The 22897-nt window shown below is 47.9% G+C and overlaps 3 protein-coding genes across 4 annotated transcripts; 2 read left to right on the top strand and 1 right to left on the bottom strand.

The window, feature by feature from the left end:
• Positions 1 to 707: 707 nt before the first annotated feature.
• LOC135826282 (uncharacterized) lies at positions 708 to 14240 on the bottom strand. 2 transcript variants are annotated; one of them, XM_065338912.1, is made up of 5 exons: positions 14048 to 14240; positions 5719 to 6108; positions 4315 to 4579; positions 2808 to 2937; positions 708 to 2070 (listed from the first exon to the last, which is right to left on the bottom strand). In XM_065338912.1, exons 2-5 carry the CDS (start codon positions 6077 to 6079, stop codon positions 1912 to 1914), a joined length of 915 nt encoding a protein of 304 aa, XP_065194984.1. In that variant the 5' UTR covers positions 6080 to 6108; positions 14048 to 14240; the 3' UTR covers positions 708 to 1911. The 2 variants fall into 2 exon arrangements, with proteins under 2 accessions (XP_065194984.1, XP_065194983.1); XM_065338911.1 differs by lacking the exon at positions 14048 to 14240 and adding an exon at positions 7165 to 7503.
• On the top strand, positions 8433 to 11630 carry LOC135825560 (uncharacterized). The gene has a single exon (XM_065338173.1). It carries the CDS (start codon positions 8604 to 8606, stop codon positions 10374 to 10376), a length of 1773 nt encoding a protein of 590 aa, XP_065194245.1. The 5' UTR covers positions 8433 to 8603; the 3' UTR covers positions 10377 to 11630.
• Positions 14241 to 14383: 143 nt separating the features above from the next.
• On the top strand, positions 14384 to 22484 carry LOC135826283 (ras suppressor protein 1-like). Its single transcript, XM_065338913.1, has 9 exons — positions 14384 to 14753; positions 16023 to 16073; positions 17699 to 17766; positions 18038 to 18090; positions 18296 to 18414; positions 18676 to 18758; positions 19667 to 19781; positions 20401 to 20536; positions 21663 to 22484. Exons 1-9 carry the CDS (start codon positions 14624 to 14626, stop codon positions 21763 to 21765), a joined length of 858 nt encoding a protein of 285 aa, XP_065194985.1. The 5' UTR covers positions 14384 to 14623; the 3' UTR covers positions 21766 to 22484.
• Positions 22485 to 22897: the final 413 nt, after the last annotated feature.

Genomic DNA, 22897 nt, shown 5'->3' with positions numbered 1-22897 from the left:
CAGTGAGCAGCAAGTACAACTATTACAAGTGTTTGTGTGTGTGTGTGTGTGTGTGTGTGTGTGTGTGTGTGTGTGTGTGTGTGCGCGTGCACAGACACAAGCGGCATACATCTACCTGCATCTGCAGCCGGGTTGCCGTGTTAGATAACGTAAAGTCTTGTATAGAAGCAGCACTTGAATAGAAGCCGCCCTCGAATAGAAGCCGCAATTTTGGGCCCATTAAATCACACATAAGCCTGGTTTTAGTGTTGACATACATAGAAATACCTGTCTTGTAGAGAAGCCTGTCTCATAAGCCTGCAAAATGTCACCAAGAAAGTCATAGAAGCCGCGGCTTTTATACAAGACTTTACGGTATATCTGCAGTCCCCTCTCCCTGTTTTGCAGAATACAATTCGTGATCCAGCTCTCACTGCATGACTTCAACTTCAAGAATACATGACTCACCAAACTGGTGCATGTGTACAACTCCGCATTATGTACGTCACGGGCCGTGCATTCTCAGAACAGCAGACCGGCACTGGTGGCAGCCTTTCAAAGTTTCATTGCATGTCAAAACAGGACTTTGTGATGATCATTTGCATTGGGAGTTGCAAACTTGGGGCGGGTGTAATGCCCTAGTGGCTATGTTGAACACTAAGCAACAAAGGAAACATCATAGTGCACGAATGCATGTTCGCGTGCCCACACACACATGACACACATGCTGTGACACATAAATGCTCTCAGCACTAAATCATACAAATAATTATGGTGTGAAACCATGGAAACATTAAATGCACCAGCCGGCCTAAAATGGGTTCCCGTTATTCTGAGTTTCCTACACGACAGTCCAGTAGTAGAACATAAAAATTGATAATGGAGTGTTGGCCATCATTAGATAATAGCTAGTGTACATCTACCGCCTAGTACCGGTACAATGTACATGTACTATATAAGCAAAAAATTTCGTCGGTCAATAATTTCGTCCAACTCCAAAGAAAGGGAGTTCGTCCGGTTGTAAATTTCGTCCATGGATCATAAGAGTGTATTGAAAAGCTGGACAAATCAATTTTAGTCCGGCATTTAATTTAGTCCAAAAGCTCCTTGGACGAAAAAGACGAAATTAAATTCCAGACGAATATTTCTGCTTGTACAGTACTCGGCTATTTGACATCTGCTGGCATCAACAGCCGTGGCAGCGACAATGATAGGAGCGCGACTTGCTACCTCCAGAGTCCGGCTCTGTAGTCAGCTAGTACCGTGCCGCCCTTAGCGTCCTTTCGACTAACGATCTGTAGTAGCGTCATTCCGGAAACATTCAATGTAGGAATTTCGGCAGTTGTTGGCTATAACTATTAACTAGTGACTGGATATATACGTGGCATGGCAACCGGGCCAAATTCGGGCACTTGCTATGTTGTCCGTCAGCTGCAAAGAACAACCTGAGAAGGCACTCTAGTGCGTCATTGGCTCCGGGTTCCAGGCTCCGGGTTCGTGACTCCGAGATCGGGAAGTGAGGCTGCCAGTCTAGTTCTAAAATGAATATTTGAAGGAATATATTTGACATGCGACAGTTCAAAATCTGGATCTGTGGAGTGGCAAATCATTATAGATAAGACACTCATTCTGTGATAGAGTCTTGCAGCAATTTAAAAAAAAAGCCCAAGCAAGCAAGGAACTATGTGGTCAATGCCCGAACATGCCAACAAATCAACTGGCACTAGAGCTGCATTCAATGCGGAATGCGTGATAGACAAGCCTTGAACCCCATCACCCAGGCAGGTAAACCTCATGGATCTAACGATGCCGGGATTCGCTTGCATCGACTGTACAAGTTTGTTCTCGTCAGGAAGTAGTAATTTTACTACTCCCTGGTTCTCGTGAACGACGCAACCACCGAGACAGTCACAGTGGTAAACAGTGGTTCGTTTACAGGGAGCCGACTTTAGAGGTCGTCGTGAAGTACCACAGGATGAAGATGATGACGAGAGAAACAAACAAACCAATGCCTAACTGGGACAGGCCCTTGGCATCGTCGCCGGCAGTCCTTGCCTTGAAGAAGTTACGTTCGATCAGCATCTTTCGACTCTGCAAAAGTACAAGTAGACGCACACATTAACACAGAGCAGAGTAGTCAACTACAGCTGATCGTGTGCTGAGCAGAGGACTGCAACGGGACAGCCGGAAAACTGCCCCGGGCACAGCGCTGAACAATAAAAACAATAATAATGCCAATCACTGCCCAATACACAGTACCTCGGGGAATGTTCTTGCCGGTTTGCGAGTGGACGGCTCGGCATTCTTCTCGTATGCTTCAGATGGCATTCGTGAGTCAGTCAAGTGTCAGTCGGCAGGAAGTGCGAGCTCCAACGTTTTTTGCTTTTTTTTTTTACTTTGGAGCCGCCTCATGTACAGGCAAAACTCAAACAATTCATCGGTCTGTCCGCCTTCTAAGTAAAAAGAACTAATTTTTTTTTAAAACAGGAAATAAAAATACCATAACACATGGGTCCAACGTTTGGAGCGGCCATCTTCTTCTCGAGTGCTGTGTGCATGTATTAGTCAACTTCGTTTATAACGACACTCGGCGGGGCATCAAAAAGGTGTCCTTATTCGCGAAGTGTAGTTATATCCGAAGTCTCATTATATGTATTACAGTGGGATGGGACTTTGCTCTGGGCATGGAAATTCTGTCGTTATTAGCGAATTGTCGTTATATCCGCAGTCGTTATTAGCGAATTGTCGTTATATCCGCAGTCGTTATTAGCGAATTGTCGTTATATCCGCAGTCGTTATTAGCCAAGTTGCCTGTAGTAGTAACTCACCTCTTCTGCTTTCATCCATGATGCTACACCCATCGGAAAGCAGATCAGGCAGGCCAGGTACGACCAGGCATGGTGGGTTGACGGCCGTTTCTGAGTCAAGTTGGCGTCCGGACGAGTCGTCTCGGCTTCCCTACACACACACACACACACACGTGCGCACACACACACACACACACACGCACGCACACGCACGCACGCACGCACGCACGCACGCACACGCACACACACACATGCATTGTGGTACTTCCTACAAACCAATGCAATGAAGAAAGCACCCTTATCCTTTGCAGGCAAAACAATTCACGATGCGCGTAGAGACGCGGTTACACCGAGTTTTCTGCATCCCAAGGAACGCCATCTCCCTCAAGGATCAAGGCGCAGATGCGCTGCCCTCCTAAAGCGGCAGGAGGCAAACACTGCCACTAATTACCTGCATTAAAAATCAGGGCCGGAGGAAGGAGTTTGGGAGTGGTCCGGCCAACCTTTGAGGGGGGTCCGGGGGACCTCCCCCGTGAGAAATATTTAAAATTTACGTGAAATAGAGCGAATTTGGGCGTCTCTTAAGGTCCAGAAAATGCAGAAAATAATAGTAAAAGAACACAAACAACTTTTTTTTAACCATATGATTAAAGCCATACAGTGCCGGAGTCATATAGTAGAATGACCCCCGTAGTGGAAGCCCCCCCCCCCCCCCCCCCGGTCATTGTACTATATAGTAGATTGCCCCCGGGGTCACTCTACTATATAGTACAACGACCCCCCTCGGCCGCTATTTTAGTAGAGGTCCGTGAACTCCTGAACTCCTGAATAATCCAAAAGGAGCAAGGAGCACACAGAAAACGCAAAGGAACACTGAACTTGCAAACTTTCTTCCAACTCCAAAACAAAAACAATCCAACACAAGGTGGGATGTTCATGTCTCCTAAAGAGGAAAAGTGCGCGACCTATGTACAAATGTTGTGGACTTTTCACCACATATTCCCACAATCAAGAGTACATAACCCCGGACTCTTGCCACAATCCATAATGTCCACGTGGAATCTGTGGTGTAAACTCCATCCCTTTCTACCTGCACGTGCGAAAAGACAAGTCTGGTGGACTCTGTAGTAGAATGACAGGGGGCAATCTACTATATAGTAGAACGACCCCCCGGTCATTGTACTATATAGTAGATTGCATCCGGGGTCACTCTACTATATAGTACAATGCCCGGGGGTCCATCTGCTGGGGGGTCATTCTCCTATAGTACACCGGTCACGGAGTCCTGAGCTACTTCGAAGCACATCACACGTCGGCAGTACAGTCGAGTTGTGTACCTCTGGATTTTTTACACCGGTTTTGCACGAATCACATGTACCATCCACCTGGGAAAGTGGTCCGGCCATGGCCGGACCAGCCTGACCGGTTCCGCCGGCCCTGAAAATATATATATATATAAATTGCCTGGGTTCGCGTACAGGGCGGGTCAAGAACCACCTGCGTTAGCAAATCTACTAAGCTTACTTACTCTTCTTGCACTACCACGGCGGTGTGGAGTTCAGAGCTAGGCCGCCAGGCAGGTGGACGCACGGGGCGCGCTGGCCGCGTCGTTGATGACAACGATGGCGTGCTGATCAACACCTGAGGTGGCCCGCTTGGCCGGGGAGGCGCTGCACGACGGTGCTGTGACTGCGGCAGTGGCAAAGCTTCCGGGTTCTCGTACCCCACCGCCGGTTCCTCGTTGTCCGCGGCGTCGAGCAGCTCCATTGTCGATGGCGACTTTACAAGAGCACCTGTATGCCAAGCACAAGGTGATCAATCACATACAGCTACACTTCAGTACAAACGAGAGTCTCAATATTCATTAATTCAAATAGAGCTATCGTACACACGACACAGAGTACCACGCATCATTCCTTGTAACTAATACAAAGTCATGTAGTTTCATGCCCATAGGCAATCATCAGACAACTAAACCTCAGTATTAAGTACTTAAATGTCGGTAAATTCTGTACTTTGTAGCTGTGATAAGCGGGGGGGGGGGGGGAGGGGGGGGGGAGGGAGAAAATAGTCATCTCTCGGTATGTGGTGAGTATGTGGTGAGTAGGTAGGGTTCGTGGTTCAAGTCCTGGTGGTGGTGACAGCCAATTTTTTCTTCGTGTTTTCCCTTTTTCAACACCTCAAATTGATGACGTGAGACGGCATTATTAATTTTAGACACGACAGTGTACAATCATATTGTCATGGTCCTCGAATTTGCTAATTCGGCCGCATTGCTCGAGTTATTGTTCTCCATGAATGGCAACGATTCTACATGTTATCAGCTTGGTTTTAGTCTCATATGAAAGGTAGTTCTACCAGCTTTCCAGAACTATAAAGGTGTCAATACAAATTATTTACCGTTTAGTCTCTAGTGGACCCCGTTTTTTACATAATAGTATAAATCCTGCGGCTGGTAAAGGGTTAAAAAAGAGTCTTAACATAAGGATGTTCACAGTGCAGTTGCCTCACCATAGTGATTCGGAGCAACGGACTGCAGGGCCGTCGAAGCAAGCGGCTCAGACATAACAACACAACTTGGCCGGGAAACCCTAAAATCTGAGCAACGCCAGGGATTGATAGCTTCCTTTGCACCTGACTTACATTAGAGAAGTACTACAGTGGAACTCGGATAAGACGTAACCACATGGGCAGCAGGAAAGTGTACTAGTACTTAGTATCCGATGCATCAGTACTTCTTATTCACCAGCTGAAAGAAGCAGGCTGGGCAGTGGACCGAGCGGAATCTTCAAAGCCATCAATAAGGTAAATGTGGATTGTTCACATCCACTGCAGATTCCATGTAAATTTCCACGACTGCCCAATACCATACCTCCAGCAATGGTATGTCTGTTGGAATGCGGCAAAGTCACGCAAAGCGGTGTGTTCTCACCTTGGGTATGTGGCTGCAGCTGGTCGCTTGTAACGTCAGCATTGGCAACAGTAGCATCGGCTGCCTCGTCCGTATCTGTACGGCATTCGTTAACCATCTCCAAGTCCACCACCTGGTAAACATCCGCGTCGGCCACTGCAGGTCGTTCCGGACTGTGTGATGCCGGGGTGTTTTCCACATGCTCCGCTCCAGCTGTCGCGGCTGGCTTAGGGGAAGTCCCTTCCTGCTCCGCGCCTGCCCGGCCCGTTCGCTCGTAGGCATAGCGACGATCTTCATACACGGCAACCTGGCGCACTTGTCCGATGTCGTATATCACCGTCGAGTCGTCATTGTCTCTCTGATTCCGCCGAGCAGCTGCCATTTTCGACTGCACTCTCTAGTTTAGTGTGGCTGCAGTAGACATGGTACAGTGAAGACATGCATGTACAGTTGACTCCACTTATAATGAACTCGCATATAGCGAATTTCGTGATATAGCGAAACCATTGTCCATGTCCCTGTTTGAACCTATGCAAAATTCACACTTTATAGCGAACAGTTTTCGTTTATAACGAACCAAATATTGTAGGGCTGCATGTACACCAAGTGCACACGTACTGTCATGGGCCACATATCAGTCAATCCGACTCAGGACTTGCCGCTTGTATGGTGTGAGTGTATTTCTGATATAACGAACTTCGGCTATAAAGAACTAATTCTCCTGCACAACGGTGTTCGTTACATCAGGAGTCGACTGTAGCTACAATGAGCAGTGAGTCCACAATGAGAGAAATACATGGCAGCAACAGGTGCATGCAGACTGCCAGGATGTGGAATCGGGAGTATAAATAACTGCGGCGGCTATACTCCAGCGTGGCTTCTACTCCGGAAGCTCAGTGCTCAGCGGCTAGCTGCTCAAACATTTGCACAGCTAAAGGTTTTCGAAGGACATGTGGACGTTGTGGAAAGTCCAGATCTGAACTGCTGCCTTTAGAGAACATACCGTCATTGTACTGATAACACTAGAACGAGAAGATCTAGTGCCAGTAGTACAGTTTTATACTATTGTTCTTCTCACATTCTGCTGATTGCAATACAACTTTGTGTAGAGTGCAGTAGGAGCACACCCAGTCATGTACTACAATAGTCAATCGTGATTGTAACCGGATTTTCCACTTTATTTGATTTGATTTTTCCTATTAATTTACTGGACCAGATTTGCGACCATAGCTGTCTTTGCTTGCGATCTTCGAGCTTTTCATCCTGTGCATCACCCATTTTGTTATCAAACACAGGCAAACTTCTAACTACAATAGTCACTCAATACTCAATAGTCGTGACATTGCCAAGTAGGAGAGTAGTGGCACATGCAGTAGTATGGTTCGATTGATGTAGTAGCAGCGGCAGCATACTTGCACAATTTACTGACATAGCACATAGAACGGCCTGGGGACTTTCCGAACTCACCCGACGTCGGCTGAGTCGCATTGACGAGCGTCTTGCACAGCCGGACCTGCTGACCAGTGACCAAACCTTTCCGTGTCGAGTGGAGGCGTTGACAGGGGCAGCTACCACAGGCCTTGTCATGTCCCGCATGAAACTAGAAAGCGGACACGGCCACACGGGCACGACTACACACCAACAGTCACCAGTCGTAGACCATGTAGACTACTCTCGTGTCGGAAAGGGTTCGGCCGACTACCATGCCCATGGACTACAGACTAGTGTAGGCAAGTGCAACCAACTGAACGCGCCGCCCGAAGACGGACGGAAAAACTACGGGCCGCCCCGGACGGGTCGCATGCATACTCCAGCCGTGCTGGTGTGCGAACAGCAGGCTAGCTGTAGTGTAGACAGTGTACTGTGTATTAGTAGTGTAGTGTAGGCCTACACTTCTCAGCTTGCACGGTTTGTGTCCCATGCGCCTTCCCTCGGCTTCGTCTGGGAGATTTGTGAGAGCTGGCCATGTGTTTGGACAAGTCACGGTCTAAAGCCACATAAAAATGCGCAACCCAGTCCGACTCCTAGACCTAGGGCTAGGCTGTAGTAAAGAGTAAAGTCGGACTCAGACTCAGAGTCAATCGACAGACTAGACGACAGTTTACATTCAGACCGTGATCATGGTGATGGTGGGCCTACATGCTGTGATTGCTGACGCGGAAGCACCGGCCGGCGCGGCTGAAGTAGACTACTCGCAGCGCCGAGACGGGGTGAATCAGCAGAACAACATGTCAGTACAGCAGTGTATTGTACTCCTGAAGAATGAAGTAACTGTGTTTCTCCCAGCCCCAGCTTCTTCCTCAACTACTTGTCACAAGTAAACGTGCGGCTGATCAGTTTGTGCTGGACTCTGGCGGGGAGCAAAGCAGATACGCACTCATTTTGTCAAAAGAAGATGATCAGCTAGTGATGCGGAATGTTCGATAACACCAGAACACTGGCAAGACATGTTTAGTAGTCGGTAGTACATAATTCTCTGCAATTTTAAAAACGCAAAATAATCGCAATCGGTAATCTAAACTCGAGTAGATCTACTCGATTCCGAATATTCGGCGTTTCAGCCCTAAAAAATAGCCTGTTGTTGTTGCTACGAAACACAAAATGGCGGCAGGATATCGGGCGGCGCTGAAAAAAAAGGCCAAAAAAAGAGAGGAAAACCGTCAAGTCAGAATAATCGATCAAGCATGTGGAAAAAACGACACGATACGAGTGCATGCAGTAGCCAGTAACTGTAGTGTACTGTTGGGAAAGAGCTACAGCAGCAAGCTCCGAGATGTTCAGAACTAAAAATGGTTGGTTGCATTTGTGTTATTGGAGATAGTTTGTTAGATGGGGCGATCATCAAGAACTCGCGGGAACCTTTATGCAGAGGGAATCGACTCAGTGGCTGAGGCAGACGTCCTGAAATGCGGGCCGCTGCTCTATGTTCTCTGGCCGTATTGTGCGCTTTTGCCCCAACTACAGTGTACGCGAATGACTCCGCTACTGCCGAGTGCGCTAGCAGCACCTCAGCGGACGGGGCCGGGGATGGGTTCTGCGAGAAACCCATTCCTTCCTCTAAGAACAAAGATGTAGGTGCAGACGGAGACGAGGGTAACATTGGCCTTGAAGCAGACTCGAGTAACACAGTGAAGAAGAGCAGCAGAAGTCACGGACTAGAAGACGATGCAAGGATCGTCGACAGCGATCAGCAACCAGCTCATCAAGCCGATGGCGACGGGTTCCGTGAAGCCAGCAGCGGTCAACCTGAACTGCAGGTACCCACCGATGAGGACCTCCATGCTGGTGATGATGCAGAAGACCCTCCGGGTGTGTCCAGAGAAGAAGAAGCAAACGTGACTCACTCGAAGGATCTTGTGGATAGAGAGGGTCTTGGTGGCGAAGATGAGACGGATAAAGGTGTGGTCGCTGATCAAGAAGTGACCGAAGATGATGACGAAATGGCCGACATCGCAAGCTACGCGTTAGACAATATTCCCAGCTTTGAAAATGTCTCAAGGTGCTCCTTGTTATCCGCGGCGCTGGCGCATGCACGGACGGTGGACGGGAGACCGGTGGCGACAGTAACGCGACCAATTCAGCCGGGTGTGGACGATATCGTGGTGCTGGTATCCGTCGACAAGACGGCCAGTTCAGGGCGCGTGACGGCTCTGTCGAGTGAGACCGGTGAGTCGCGTTGGAGAACGTTGTTGCCCAGTGCAAGCGTCACTCAACCGGCTTACTCGGTCGATCGGCAATTGATCTACATTCTGACCAACGGCTGGATGGTCTACGCTCTCTCCACGGTAGACGGCAGTGTTGCATGGAGCTTTACCGAGAGCAGCGGTGCATTCATTGCCCCTCCAGCGGTCGGCGTTAACTCGCTTCTCTACGTGGGAAACGTCAAGGGTGTCGTGTATGCGCTCCACTCCAAAACCGGGCAGCTGGTCTGGACCCGGGACATGGCGCCCATGGCAATAGTCGCCCAGCCCGTCCCGACCGTGGTGCTAAACGCGGCTGTGGTGGTCGTGGGCCTCGTGAGAAATGTGCCGGGTGCGGGTAGCCACGGTGATGGCGACAATCTCTTCTGCCTGGACGCTCTGAACGGTACGTCAGTGTGGCGTGGGTCTTTTGCCGGAGACATCGTAAACACGCCGCTAGTCAGTCTGATGAAGCACCTCATCGTGTCTGCTCTGCAGGCCGACGGCCAGACGACGGTATTCATGATCACGCCGGGAGCAGAGCGCCCTGTCTGGACCCAGTCGCTATGCGGAAACGTTAGCCTGCCGGCACACGTCGCGCTCGACAATGGCCTAGCGAGCCTCTTAGTTCTCTGCAGCAACGGCGTCGGCGTCGGGATTTTCGTCGAGGAGGGCAAGTACGAGAGTCGCGTGAACCTGACGCGCAAGTTCGGACGCAGCTGCGAGGTGCTGACGACGCCAGTGCCGCGTCAGGACATGATCTTCTTCATGATCACCACCAGTGGCGTTCTGGTGCAGCTGGGCATCAACAGCGGACGCGTCGACCCGCTCATGGCCCTCTCCGAGCCGAGCATAGCGGCACCGCTCATGGGCCCGTACGGTTACATCTACATCGCCGGCTACAACGGCATGGTCATGGCGCAGGAAATGAGCGACGTCGAGGCGACGTGGACGGTTCATTTGCCCGGGCACATTCTCGTTAGTCCTATCTTGCTATGACCTAAACTATATACTGGTGTGGGCATTCACATAGGCAGTGCGCGTGGGCATTCAGGTGATATTCTGAAGGTGAATTTGTCCTCTCTCAAGCACATTAGCGATCACCAACAAGGCAAACTGAGAATTCATCAGTCGGCCCTAGGCAGGAAATGAGCGATGTCGAGCCGGCGTGGACGGTTCACTTGCCAGGACAGATTCTTGTTAGTCCTATCTTTCTGTGACCTGAACTGTATACTGGTGTGGGCACATACATGTAGGCAGTGTGCGTGGGCATTCAGGTGATATGCTGAAGGGGTCTTTGTCCCCTCTCAAGCCGACGTGGACGTTTCACTTGCCTGGGCATATACTAGCTAGTCCTATCTTGCTGCGGACCTAGACTTTATGCTGGTGTGGGCATTCACATGCTTTGAAGTGGGCAGTGCGCGCAGGAATTCATGTGATATGCTGAAGGTGTCTTAGTTCTCTCTCTCTCTCTCTCTCTCTCTCTCTCTCTCTCTCTCTCTCTGTCTCTCTCTCTCTCTCTCTCTCTCTCTCTCTCTCTCTCTCTCTCTCTCCCCCTCTCTCTCTCTCTCTCTCTCTCTCTCCCTCTCTCCCTCTCTCCCTCTCTCTCTTCTCTCTCTCTCTCTCTCTCTCTCTCTCTCTCTCTCTCTCTCTCTCTCTCTCTCTCTCTCTCTCTCTCTCTCTCTCTCTCTCTCTCTCTCTCTCTCTCTCTCTCTCTCTCTCTCTCTCTCTCTCTCTCTCTCTCTCTCTCTCTCTCTCTCTCTCTCTCTCTCTCTCTCTCTCTCTCTCTCTCTCTCTCTCTCTCTCTCTCCCTCTCAAGCGTATCAGCAAGCACTACCAAGGCAAACTGAGAATTCATCAGTGGGCTGGCTTTATTTATAATGTGTAGGCACAAACTCGCACTTTGGCCTACTTTCATGACATCGAAACAATTTCTTGTTTGCTTCGGATCCAGTGTGTCAATGACCAACACTTACTGCACTGGCATCCAGTGTGTCAATGACCAACACTTACTGCACTGGCATCAAACCTTCAATTCTGAAAGATGTTTTTAAATTGATATGCTGCGTTAGTCAGTTCAATGACTTTGACAAATCTAAAATTGTTTATTCTATTTTCTCTCCCCGGGTGGCAGAAGTATTCTATTTTACGGAAAGAAAAAATCGACTTATGATCAATGTACTTGAGGTTTGCTGACAGAGTAATTAATGTATTATGACGTGCTATAATTATAAAGTTATTTTTCCAATTTTATCTGTCTATCCACAGTTGAGTCACCGTGCATATGTATGGTATGATGTGCTTGGTGAAAAAATAATTCGAGCCTGGATGTTCTTTGGCACTCTATTCTTCGGCGCTACCCGACAGTACTGTACTGCGACCGTGTGTGTGTAGTGAGGGTTTCTCTGTACTGCGACCGTGTGTGTGTAGTGAGGGTTTCTCTGTACAAGTTGATGTTGGTCTGAGTACAATTGCGGCGATATTACGTGACAAGGACTCCTTTTTCTTGAGTTTTCTGTGCACATTCATGCACGCTCATACATACTCCTGCCCATCGCTGAAGCGATGATAGCGAACAAGCTCATGATGTTAGGCATAGCAACTAACTTGTGCTGGGATTACACTATTCAACACCTTGCAAGGCTGATGAATTATTCGCCACTAATGTTAGCCTCGTCTACACCACACGGCTGGTGGAAGCGGCTTTTCTGGACACACACACACACACGCATATGGGTGCATGTAAGTGTGCCCAGACATGCGCATACACACACACTTGTACTTGTTGCTCACTGCCAAAACCGGTCACGTGGGTCTCCCGGGAGAGGGGAGAGAGACTCAAAAGGAATCTTGGAAAGATGACTCAACTGGCTATTGAACCGCCCAACGGCCGACACCCCCTGAAATCCCCGAAACTCTGAGTGGACTTGAAAATGATCCCACTTATGGGCTCACCACACCTCAGTAAGTGGGTGAGGACAAGGTGCAGAAAAAGGATTGACGGCATCAGGGTATCCGTCCAGGGATCCAACTGCAGTTACCCCTGCCCCCAGTGAAGGTAATACTTGCTACTAGTGTGGGTGGCTGAATCAGAGTGGATCTGATATAAGCTTCACTAGCACCATTGATTACACAAGAGTTAATCTAGCCAGAAGCAGTCCGTGGTTAACAGGTATGTATACTTCAAATAGAAAGTATATGAACCCTGAAACCAACAAAGGTGGTAGGTACAACATTACACCTTCAAGCAGCCCAGCCCGTTGGCAACAGACCCAACACAATCAGGCATAAGTGTACCCACCAACCGAACTAGCTGGCACACACACACACACACACACACACATACACACACACACACACACACACACACACGCACACACCACACACATACCAGGGGCGTCGGAAGGTATAATTAGTGTGGTACGGTCAGCCATCTGAAGTACAATTTACTCGAGGGGGGAGGGGGGGGTTGATGAGCCGAAAAATTTGGAAATTTAGAGCCCAGATCAGTGTATTTTATTGATTCACGGGGCAACTGGGGCAAAAAGTGGTACTGTACGGTCAATACCGTAGTGACCGTACCGTGTCCGACACCCCTGCATACACACACACATACGTGCATACACACACACACATGCGTGCACGGAATATGGATCGTAGGAGCCATCTGTTTTTGTCACCGGTTATTGATCGAGTCAAAGTGAACCCGTGAGAAGTCTTGTGACCATCACGGTGTGTACGTGTTGTGACTACATGATTGTACTGAACAATACCATTGTGACACAATACCCACATGGGATCACCATATGGCATAGTATCTAAGGTCACATGGATCGTCACATGCCATGATGCCATAGGTGGAACTTTTTAAATTTCAGGTACCGGTAGCTGTGCGCTTCTATCTGTAGCTCGGAATAGTGGAATACATCTAACTCTGATACACTACTGCCCCCATGCCACAGTCACTAGTGTCATTCTACTTCAATGACGACCTTTGCTAGATGCTTTTCTGACGTGGCCTTTGATGTCATACTAGCTGTTTTTGATTGATCTGTCTGACTGAGGAGGCAGTGCATGCAGTGCAAAGACTAGAAATGTCAAAGTTAGTTGTCAACTAATTACTGACAAGCAAGGATTGACGTACTGGCATGGACGGCATAGATCATCGATGCCAGGGTAGTACTAGTACTACAGTAAGATCGGGCGCCGAAGAACACCTCGCCGAAGAACACCCAGGCTGGAAAACCGGCAAAATTTAAGAACAATCCAGGCTAGAATTATCAGATTTAAGAACACTTTTAAAATTTGGAACATTGTACATGTATGGGAGGTGAGTACATGTCATGTACACGTGTAAACAGCAACTGCTACATGTACAGTCATTCCCATTTACGACACCCACTAGTTTAGAAGTACTGTACTACATTGCACTACATGTACATGTACATGTACATGACAAACGTCATGACGTCACTCGACTCGCCGCGCGCGTGTGAATAAGAACGGTCTGGCTAGAATCAAAAATTTAAGAACTTTCCTAGGCTGCGCTCGAGCCCCTGCGTTCTTCGGCGCCCGATCTTACTGTAGTCCATCGACAAGCCAATTTTTTTTATCTTGCATCATCATCGACTTGAAGAGCGCTAGCGCTAGCGCTATGCATAATATCTTACCGAGTGCTGTCAGATTATGCTGTTTACCACGATCTGGGTGAGGCAAGGCATGTCTTCCATCGTTTGATGGCTGCTCAGTCTGCTTTTATCAACTGCTGTCGCCTGCATCAATGTTTTCGACTACGACCGACCTTCGAGTCTCCAGCGCAGCATCCAGGCCAGACTCAGCTTCACTACACATGGTCACCGTCAAATACGACAAGCTGAGTGATCACCCCCAGCCAGAGTGCATCTCCACGTCACGATCACGTCAACAACGGAAATCGCTGCACGGGCATACAGATTTACGTACATATGCCGTGTTCTGGGAAGCCGAAGGCTCGGCTTTGTCAACACGCATTCACTACACCCAACGGAAAAATTGTGGCATTTGAAAGGCTTCTACGTCTGGAAAGTTACTTTCGTGAAACGCTGTTTTTATGTTTCTTTCGAAACAACAGCAGCTAATCCCTTCTTCCAGTACTTGTCTCGACTGCTGTACTAGTTTGCAGCGATTTGCTATTGGCTTACCGCGCTCGCGGACTGTCTGGCCACGCGGCTGAAGTTGTAGAGTTGTCTTTCGTAAGGTAAAGAGAGATGTCTAAGTCGGTGAAGAAACTTGTAGAAGATGCCAAGTCGGGCAAGGCGAACCCGTTGGATAAGAACGATATCGTGTTGGACGTGGCTGATCGAGGCATCAGTGATCTCACGCAGGTGCCAGCATTCTGTGAGTACTATTTGCGCTCCGTGGCTGTGGTCTCTCAGAACGTGCGCGTGTGCCTCAAATTGTGCGTGTCTGTAAGCTCACATAGCCACACGGAGACGAAAATAATGTTGGAATCTGGCCGAAAGTGCGTGTGCGTATAAACATCCACTGATAGCGTGGGCTACCTGGGAAGGAGCCACATTAGGAACTGCAGGGAATGAAAAACTCTGCCTGTTCCACTTCTTATTACAATGTAGTGAGGAGACTAGTTTGTGACCAACATCCTAGAGTTCATCTGGAGTCATTTCAAGCCAGCAATCTGCCTTCGCCCCATCGATCCAAGCAGATTTATTCCAAGAAAGCACCCTTTTTCCCTGTGTAAAGTTTGATAATAACTATTAGCAACACAACTTTGCAAAAGGGCTCCGGTACTACACGAAGAACAGCATACAGATGTTGTCAATGCTGCCGCACCGTGCAATTGCAGATGCAAAATGCGGATAGATCGACGTATGACACGCGCATGCGCGGCCACACACACAAACACATACACACACACACGCGCGCGTGCCATCACAGCAAGACAGCAGTACAGTAAAACCTGTGCTAACCGGTCGCCTTTGGTGCAGCAGAAACTGCCCTGTTATGACAGGATTCCACTTGATCCAGGAATGCATGTTCGGTCCACACGTGTAAAAAAAATTCGACCTAGGTTCAGCATGCACATACCGTAAAGTCGCGGATAAAAGCCGGGTTTGCATACAAGCACATCGCGGATAGAAGCCTGAAAATCAAACGGGTCAAATGCATATAAGCCTGCCTCGCGTAGAAGCCTGGCTTCTATGCAAGCGCGGATCGGGTAGGTCAAGAGTGCATGCGCTATGTACCATGGTGCATAGTAAAACTGCGGGTAGTCAGTAGGTCTACGCGTGTCGCATAGATCTACTATATCATAAGCATGGTTTGCATGCAAGCCTGGTTTGCATTAAAGCCTGATGCAGAAAGCGGCTTATATGCTTATAAGCCCGGCTTTTATCCGCGACTTTACGGTAATGACACGCACCAGCCATCCTACACATACGTGCATGCGGCGTGCACCCCCCCCCCCCCCAAAACGGGGACCAGCTACGCCCCTGAAATTTTGGATACGGGTAAGATCTGGCAAGGTATTGTTGCCATATTTAACGGTATGAGACTATGTGTGTCTGTGTGCACGTGTATATGTATGTGTCTGGTAACGTGTGCTTGCATGTGTTTTGATACTACGTTTGTTTGCTGTAACGTGCTTAGTCTCCTTGAGCAATGTGACTCGCGTCATCCTCAGCCATAACAAACTTGGAGGTAAGTCTAATGCCGGTGTTACGGTAATACTCGCCTGTGTACAGTCAAGCGTCTTTAGGACGAACACTAAGGGACCAGCGGTTTTTATTCTTAATAACGGGAGTTCTTCTTATCCACATTTATACCCAGTGAATACACAGTAATCTATCCAATACAGTTATGGAGACTAGTTCTTATCAACCGAAAGTTTGTCTTATCAGTGTTTAAACCGAGGTTTCAATGTATTTGACATGAACAGTCAAACCTATGTTAGATAGGGCCAGTGCACAGAGAGAATGCCTCCTCAGCTGGCATCACATGCATACGGGTATGTAGTGACTAGACGCATGGCTTCGGTATCCAGTGCACAGAGAGAATGCCTCCTCAGCTGGCATCACATGCATACGGGTATGCAGTGACTAGACGCATGGCTTCGGTATCCAGTACACGTCTCATACAATCTACGCAGCCCTTTAAGATGTTCAAGTAATGACAGGTATATCAAATTGTCTGTATCCCATATAATTAGATCCTGTATCATCGTACTCACCTCGGGGGTGATTTGATTCATGCGAACGTGGCCAGAAACCCCAGGGTCCATGAGTCCAAGCTCTCTTGTACTTTATAGGTAGGATGCGGCGTAGCCTGGGATTCTTTGAAGTGGGTCCCGCCGGGCTATATGGAGCCTCGTGTGATTCTGAACAGTACGCAGTAGCATTCATGTATGGCATGCGTTCTAGTTTCTCTTCTGGCGGCAGGCAGATGGAACTCTCTTCCAGCTGACTGCGGTAGCCAGTTGGGACTCCACTAGTAAAATAATAAAAAACTACTCGACTACTAACTATTACAGTCAGACCTTGCATAACCGCACACATCCGTTTTCCACAAAAATATCCGGATAGACGAGGGAACCGGATAATCGAACACACAGTATGTATGCATGGCATGTGCTGTAAATCGTTAACCAACGATTTTCTTCCGGATGACCAGGGATCCGGATGAACGAGGACCGGATAAGCGAGGTGTGACTGTACTACGGGCTTCACACTGATCAGTATGAGTTATGCACAGTGGCACACTACTGGTTTCAGGGGGCGTCGGACACGCTACGGTCACTACGGTTTTGAGTCCGTACCACTCTTTGCCCCTGATACCCTGTGAATTAATAGAAGGCACAGATTTGGGTTCCAAATTTCGAAATTTTGTCAGAGGAGACACCCCAATCCCACAAGTAAATTGTAGTTCAGGTGGCTGACCGTACCACCTTAGAATACCTTCTGACGCCCCTGCGTTTCGTATTAGTCCACAGTAGCATCACACTGGTTTTGCTTCAAAACTGACGAAATAACTTTATTCCTAGGCATGCAATGAACCAGTGGACATGCACTCCTGGACTGTAGGGGTTATTGTTGAACCTTTCATCCACCCGGTGCAAAGTGGAGTGTCCCACCCTTGCGGAATATTGGATATGCTTGCTTTCCACTTCGTTTCCAGTCGAATCAAGCGTAGCAAACCATTATGGTTAATGTATCGATTGGGTCGGTGTTGTGTGTTTGTGTGTGTGTGTGTACGTGTGTGTATGCGTGCACGTGTGTGTGTGTGTGTGTGTGTATGCGTGTGTGCACTTGGACATGGCATCACCGCAGAAATTCCTCACGAGATCTGCGACCTGCGTGCACTGGAGAGTTTGAACCTATTCAACAATCACATTGAGGTAAGAATACTGCTCGGCAGCATCCTCATCATATGCTGTGTCGGCTCATTATCAGGGGACCGTTGGCACTAAACATGCAATGGTCCAAGCTTCTGTCCTGCTCATCTGTTGCCTGGTCAGCCCATGCCATGTTTTTTCTCCATGTGTGTGTGTGTGTGTGTGTGTGTGTGTATGTGTGTGTGTGTGTGTGTGTGTGTGTGTGTGTGTGTGTGTGTGTGTGTATGTGTATGTGGCGTATGTCCATGTGTATACGTATGTTATCAATGTTTAGGAATTACCTACAAGCATCAGCACATTGTCAAAGTTACGGCATCTCAATCTTGGGTAAGACGAGGTTCCTAATTTGAGAGCTGGCCGAGATAGCTCGGCATGGAATTCCCTAAGTCAGGAGCCGATATTTTCTTTTTTGTATTTCTATTTTTTTCTCTTGTTGTGCTCATCTGTATTCTGTACTGCTAGGAGCTATGTGAGGTTAATGATTGTTCTTGCTCATCCAGGGTGTTGTGTTTGTTTCCTTCTTGTCTTTCAGTCTGAATCGGCTGTGCACGTTGCCGAAAGGTTTCGGTGCGTTTGCCTGCCTTGAAGTGCTGGACCTCAGTTACAACAACCTCAGTTCGGAATCGTTGCCTGGCAACTTCTTCTACATGGGTAAGAATGCACCACTTGGTTGTTAGCCCTGGCCTGCTTTCCGAATTCGGAGTGCCTGCGGAAACTTGAAGCTAAAATGGCCGCAGGACATATGCTTAAAGTTAACAAGGCTTTCTGTTCGTGCCAGTCCATCGAAAGTTTTGTTCTGTTTTAGCAATGTGGCAGCTACCCATACTCGATTAGTCCCTGGTGAAAAGCTCTGTGCTGTCGTCTGAACATTGATAGGAAGTATGCGTTGTTGTATTTCTCTGACTTTTGTAGCAACCCTACGAGCGCTATACTTATCTGACAATGACTTCCACCAGATCCCAGACGACGTTTCCAAGCTGAAGAGTCTGCAAGTGGTAAGCGTTAAGTACAGTATTTGCTAGTGATGTAACGAACCATGGATTTTTGCGAACGAATAATCTACCGAATACTACTCAAGTGAACGAACGATTATTTTATTATTCCACAGTAAGTGTACATGTAGCAAACACACAACACAAGCGCTCAGACTCGAGTCCGGGTATAGTCTACCGCGGTCTACCGCACCTAGTCTCAGTCGTTGTCTGCAACAAAGCACAAAGTTTATGCATTAAAGTCCAGCGACCTAGAGTCGCGCGCGCGGTATGCAGCGAACGGACTTCGCCCACCTGTGATTATTGAAATTTTCGAACCTTTGACCCAGATGTTATCCGATCGATTATTCCTTGAGGTCCAACGGATCGAGGAAATTCGAATAATTGATTATTCGTTACATCACTAGTATTTGCTATTGGGATTTGGTCTAGATTATAAGGTGCCTGATAGTGATCTCAAGTGTTACATGTATTGCAGGGAGTCATTGCATCTACGGGAACGACTAGACTTCACTGTTCCTGATGATTGTCTCTAAAACCGAAACGTCGGAGAATAAATAATTTTTTGAAGTGAAGTACATAACAGCGCGAAGTAATAGTTGAGTTGTAGCTGTCTGCCCTACAGATAGTCGGCTATAATATGAAGCTGCAGGAAGCATCCAGGCTGATTCTTGGCCATGACCATAATAATGATCATAACACCATTACCCCTTGGCACTAGTTATTACGTAACAGTTATTCATCAGGTTGTGGGAAGCGGAGAATGGGAAAAGTCTGAAGAAAACATTGACTGTCACCACCAGGACTCGAGCCAGTTATTCTTAGCCGTTTCATAGGTTTTAATCACACACTTTCCCTCTGCCGTCTATCTATGTCTATGTTCCGTGTTACTGTTTTTGTGCTTGTTATAGTTATCATTGCGTGATAACGACCTCACAGATCTACCGCCTGGTGTTAGTCGACTGGGCAAGCTCAAGGAGCTGCACCTACAGAGCAACCATTTCAACTTACTACCGCCAGAACTGTGTACGTACACGCAGTCCCCTATCTTGTGTCTGCGTTTTCTTCTTCGTTGTCTTGAACGTTGAGATACTCCTCCCCACAGGTCTAGTAGAGCACCTCCGCTCAAAGAAGGCCTCCGTACAGGACACTCAATACATGCTCTGTGCTTCCGAGGTACTGAAAGAGACCATCTTCGCCACTGTTTATGCCGCTTGTCCCCGACCAACACACAGAGTATCGGCTTCTTGTTCAATGGTAGTGTGCAAGAGCATCTTCATTGGCAGATCCAGTTCTCAATGATGTGTGTGTGTGTGTGTGGGGGGGGGGGGGGGGGATGAGGCTCAGGATGAATTTCTAGTCATTTCCGGGAAAGACGTGTGTCTTGTTGTTCAAAATACTACAGTACTCCTCGTTGAAATCGGATCGCGCGAGTCAAGCCTGCCCCGTGCTCCATTTCGTAACCCAGTTTTTACATGTCTAGGGATGCACAGCGGCCGGCTTGCACATGACTCACGCGATCGGATTTCATTTAGCAGCACTGTAGTATATAACCCTCAATACGTTTACTCTGAGTGAAATTTGAAAGTATAGAGCAAATTTTGACCCGTCCGTTTCGTGTTTTTTTACTCTTCTCTCTTTCCAGCTCAACTCGATTTCTCTGATCCAACGCGTACAGTGTTCAAAGCCAATGGTAATCCACTGATACCGGAACTGCAAGAGAGACTGACCATGGGCGTCAAGCATCTCTTCGACTTCCTACGATCTCCGCTCTACGCAAGGTACGTAATTCCGGGTGCTATGTTATGCTGAATGCTGTGTTGGGGGGGGGGGGGGGATCTGCTTAGCAAGCAAACAAAACCCTGGTGTAGCAGTCCTCTTCTTGGCACTGATAGGGATGTGGCAATTTCTTTGGTCCTTACGATAGGGTGCAACACACAAGTAGGATTGTTTAAAGTAAGTAAATTATCGTTTCCGTTCCCGAAGGGAACTCACGACGGCCGCTAACACCCGATAAACCCTAGCGGCAGATGCAGCGCCTAACGGTGGGGGTGAGTGGATAAGTCTCACAACCACTGGCACAAGTGCCGACAACGACCCCATTAGCTGCATCCATGTAGGATTGTTTGTTATACAGTAAAACCTGTCAAGGTGACCACCTGTCCCAAAAGACCATTGCGACCAGGACCAATGGATGCAATTTCCAGTCAAATGACCCTGGATAGGGAGGCCACCTGTTAACAGAGGCCACATTTTGAAGGTCCCTCGAGCAGTCATCTTAGGCCTCATTTACACGACAACGATTGAAAAACGTTTTTCAATAGTTTTCGAAACGTTTTTGCTGTTTACACGAAAACGATAATCGTGTACACTGCAATACTTTTTTCGGCGCGCAATTGTCACGTGCAAGAAGTTGGCCTGGCGCAGGCTGGCGGCGGCATGTTTTGAGTACGGGGCCCGTACTAGTAAAACGTTTTTGCCGTTTACACGAGAACGAAACGGAACGAAAACGATTGAAAAACACTTTGAAGCCGTTTTTCGTTTGAAACGTTTTTCATCGTTGTCCTTGTAAACGCTCTTGTCAAAATCTGTGGAAGCGTATTCTTTTGAAAACGTTTTTGACAAAAACGTTTTTCAATCGTTGTCGTGTAAACGAGGCCTTAGACAGGTTTCACTGTACATTGCCAATATATCCCAAGCCTTGGTTGATACATATTCTTGGTCTCCACTGTGAATCTCACTAGATTGGTTCGGCCACATAAGCTTCCCGCTTTCACATACTGTCACCTGGCTATGTGGGACACATGAACATCTCCATTATCCTTTCTTGGGAATTACTTTTCTATTGAGTCTACCCTCTCCTGACTTGATTCGGCTTGTTCTTCGCTACGTCCACTTTCTCTCCAGAATATATCAAGAAAGAATGGGCACGGAGCTCGTCAAGTTTGTCGAGCGCGACCGATCGGCTCGCAAGTCCCGAAAGACATTGCAGAAGAAGCGAGTACAGTGAAGAGAGTGGGAGTGTATGTGTGATGAGTGTGCCCCACCCAGACTAGCTAGCAGCAGATGATAGGCCTTCGCATGGCTAAGAGCTACTGATGTTTCTGTGATTGGTTAGACAAGTGTCTGCAACTCCGTATGGCAGTTCTTTTCTCGCTAGGCTGCGGCAGAAGTGTTTGCATCAGCCTGTGCCTGCCGAACTCAATCAGATTTAGTTTTCACGCGTCATTTCCCAAGAATTTAGTCTGCCACATCGTGCTAGCCCGAGCCACTGAATGCTACCTTTCTTGTACATAGTTATTCTGAATTTCACAGACAAATATAAGATTTCCCTCACAAACTGGTCACCGTAGAATACTAGTTGTAACCCTGAGCTAACTAGCCTGCAATATTACTTCCTTCTTAGTGTTTGTCACATTTTGTATGCAGTAATTTCTTTTCAAATTGTTTTTAACAAGTAGGCTGTTAGCCTGGATATCTGCATGCATGGTATACTCACCTGGATATCTGCATGCATGGTATACTCACCTGAAGTGTATCTTGTCATATTCTGCAAGGAACTGGTTCTAAAAAATTAATGATCTTTAAAAGTGTTCATTCAGTATAGAGTACACGCATGAAACAACAAACTTACAACGGAAATGCGTGGTGCTCTGTAACTCGTGTAAGTCAGTTTGCATGAACATTGAGCATTCTCCCAAGCCCAGTGGAAGCGTGTTTGCAGCAAGAGACATTTTCTTGGTGTGTGTGCGTGCGTGTGTGTGTGTGTGTGTGGGGGGGGGGGGGGGTATGTGTGTGTATTATAATATTATAGGTGCGTCCGTTCGTGCACATGACTGAGTGCGCTTGTGTGTGGGAGTACGTTGTTTTCCTATAACTGGGTGCGATATTCTACTTGAAGAGCGTGTGTGTGTGTGGGGGGGGGGGGGGGGTCCAGCTTTGCCTTTCAAAACTGTGCATGTGCGTTAGTTGGTTGATGTTGACCGATTCCAGCTGATCGTTCTGTCCGTCACGGACTCACGGTTTCCTTCCCAACTAATATTAACTTTGCTGATTTTCTGTGCTGCTTGTGACCACGGTGACAGTAATACTATCACCATGCGAGCTACACAAATTCATTCTAACGTTACAGTATGTAGCAA

The sequence above is a fragment of the Sycon ciliatum genome, chromosome 10, assembly GCF_964019385.1.
Source record: "Sycon ciliatum chromosome 10, ocSycCili1.1, whole genome shotgun sequence".
NCBI classification, from domain to species: Eukaryota; Metazoa; Porifera; class Calcarea; order Leucosolenida; family Sycettidae; genus Sycon; species Sycon ciliatum.
Note: the sequence above shows the minus strand (reverse complement) of the source record. Positions and strands in the feature narration are given on the sequence as shown.

Bases quoted from the DNA above. Each gene is read 5' to 3' on its own strand.
- LOC135826282 (XM_065338912.1), bottom strand. From the start codon at position 6,079: ATGGCAGCTGCTCGGCGGAATCAGAGAGACAATGACGACTCGACGGTG. The intron at 4,580-5,718 runs GTGAGAACACAC...CTTGGCATACAG, and splicing joins GCTGCAGCCACATACCCAAG to GTGCTCTTGTAAAGTCGCCA. The intron at 2,938-4,314 runs GTAAGTAAGCTT...GTGTGTGTGTAG, and splicing joins GCCGTGGTAGTGCAAGAAGA to GGAAGCCGAGACGACTCGTC.
- LOC135825560 (XM_065338173.1), top strand. From the start codon at position 8,604: ATGCGGGCCGCTGCTCTATGTTCTCTGGCCGTATTGTGCGCTTTTGCC.
- LOC135826283 (XM_065338913.1), top strand. From the start codon at position 14,624: ATGTCTAAGTCGGTGAAGAAACTTGTAGAAGATGCCAAGTCGGGCAAG. The intron at 14,754-16,022 runs GTGAGTACTATT...TAACGTGCTTAG, and splicing joins CACGCAGGTGCCAGCATTCT to TCTCCTTGAGCAATGTGACT. The intron at 16,074-17,698 runs GTAAGTCTAATG...GCATCACCGCAG, and splicing joins CAGCCATAACAAACTTGGAG to AAATTCCTCACGAGATCTGC.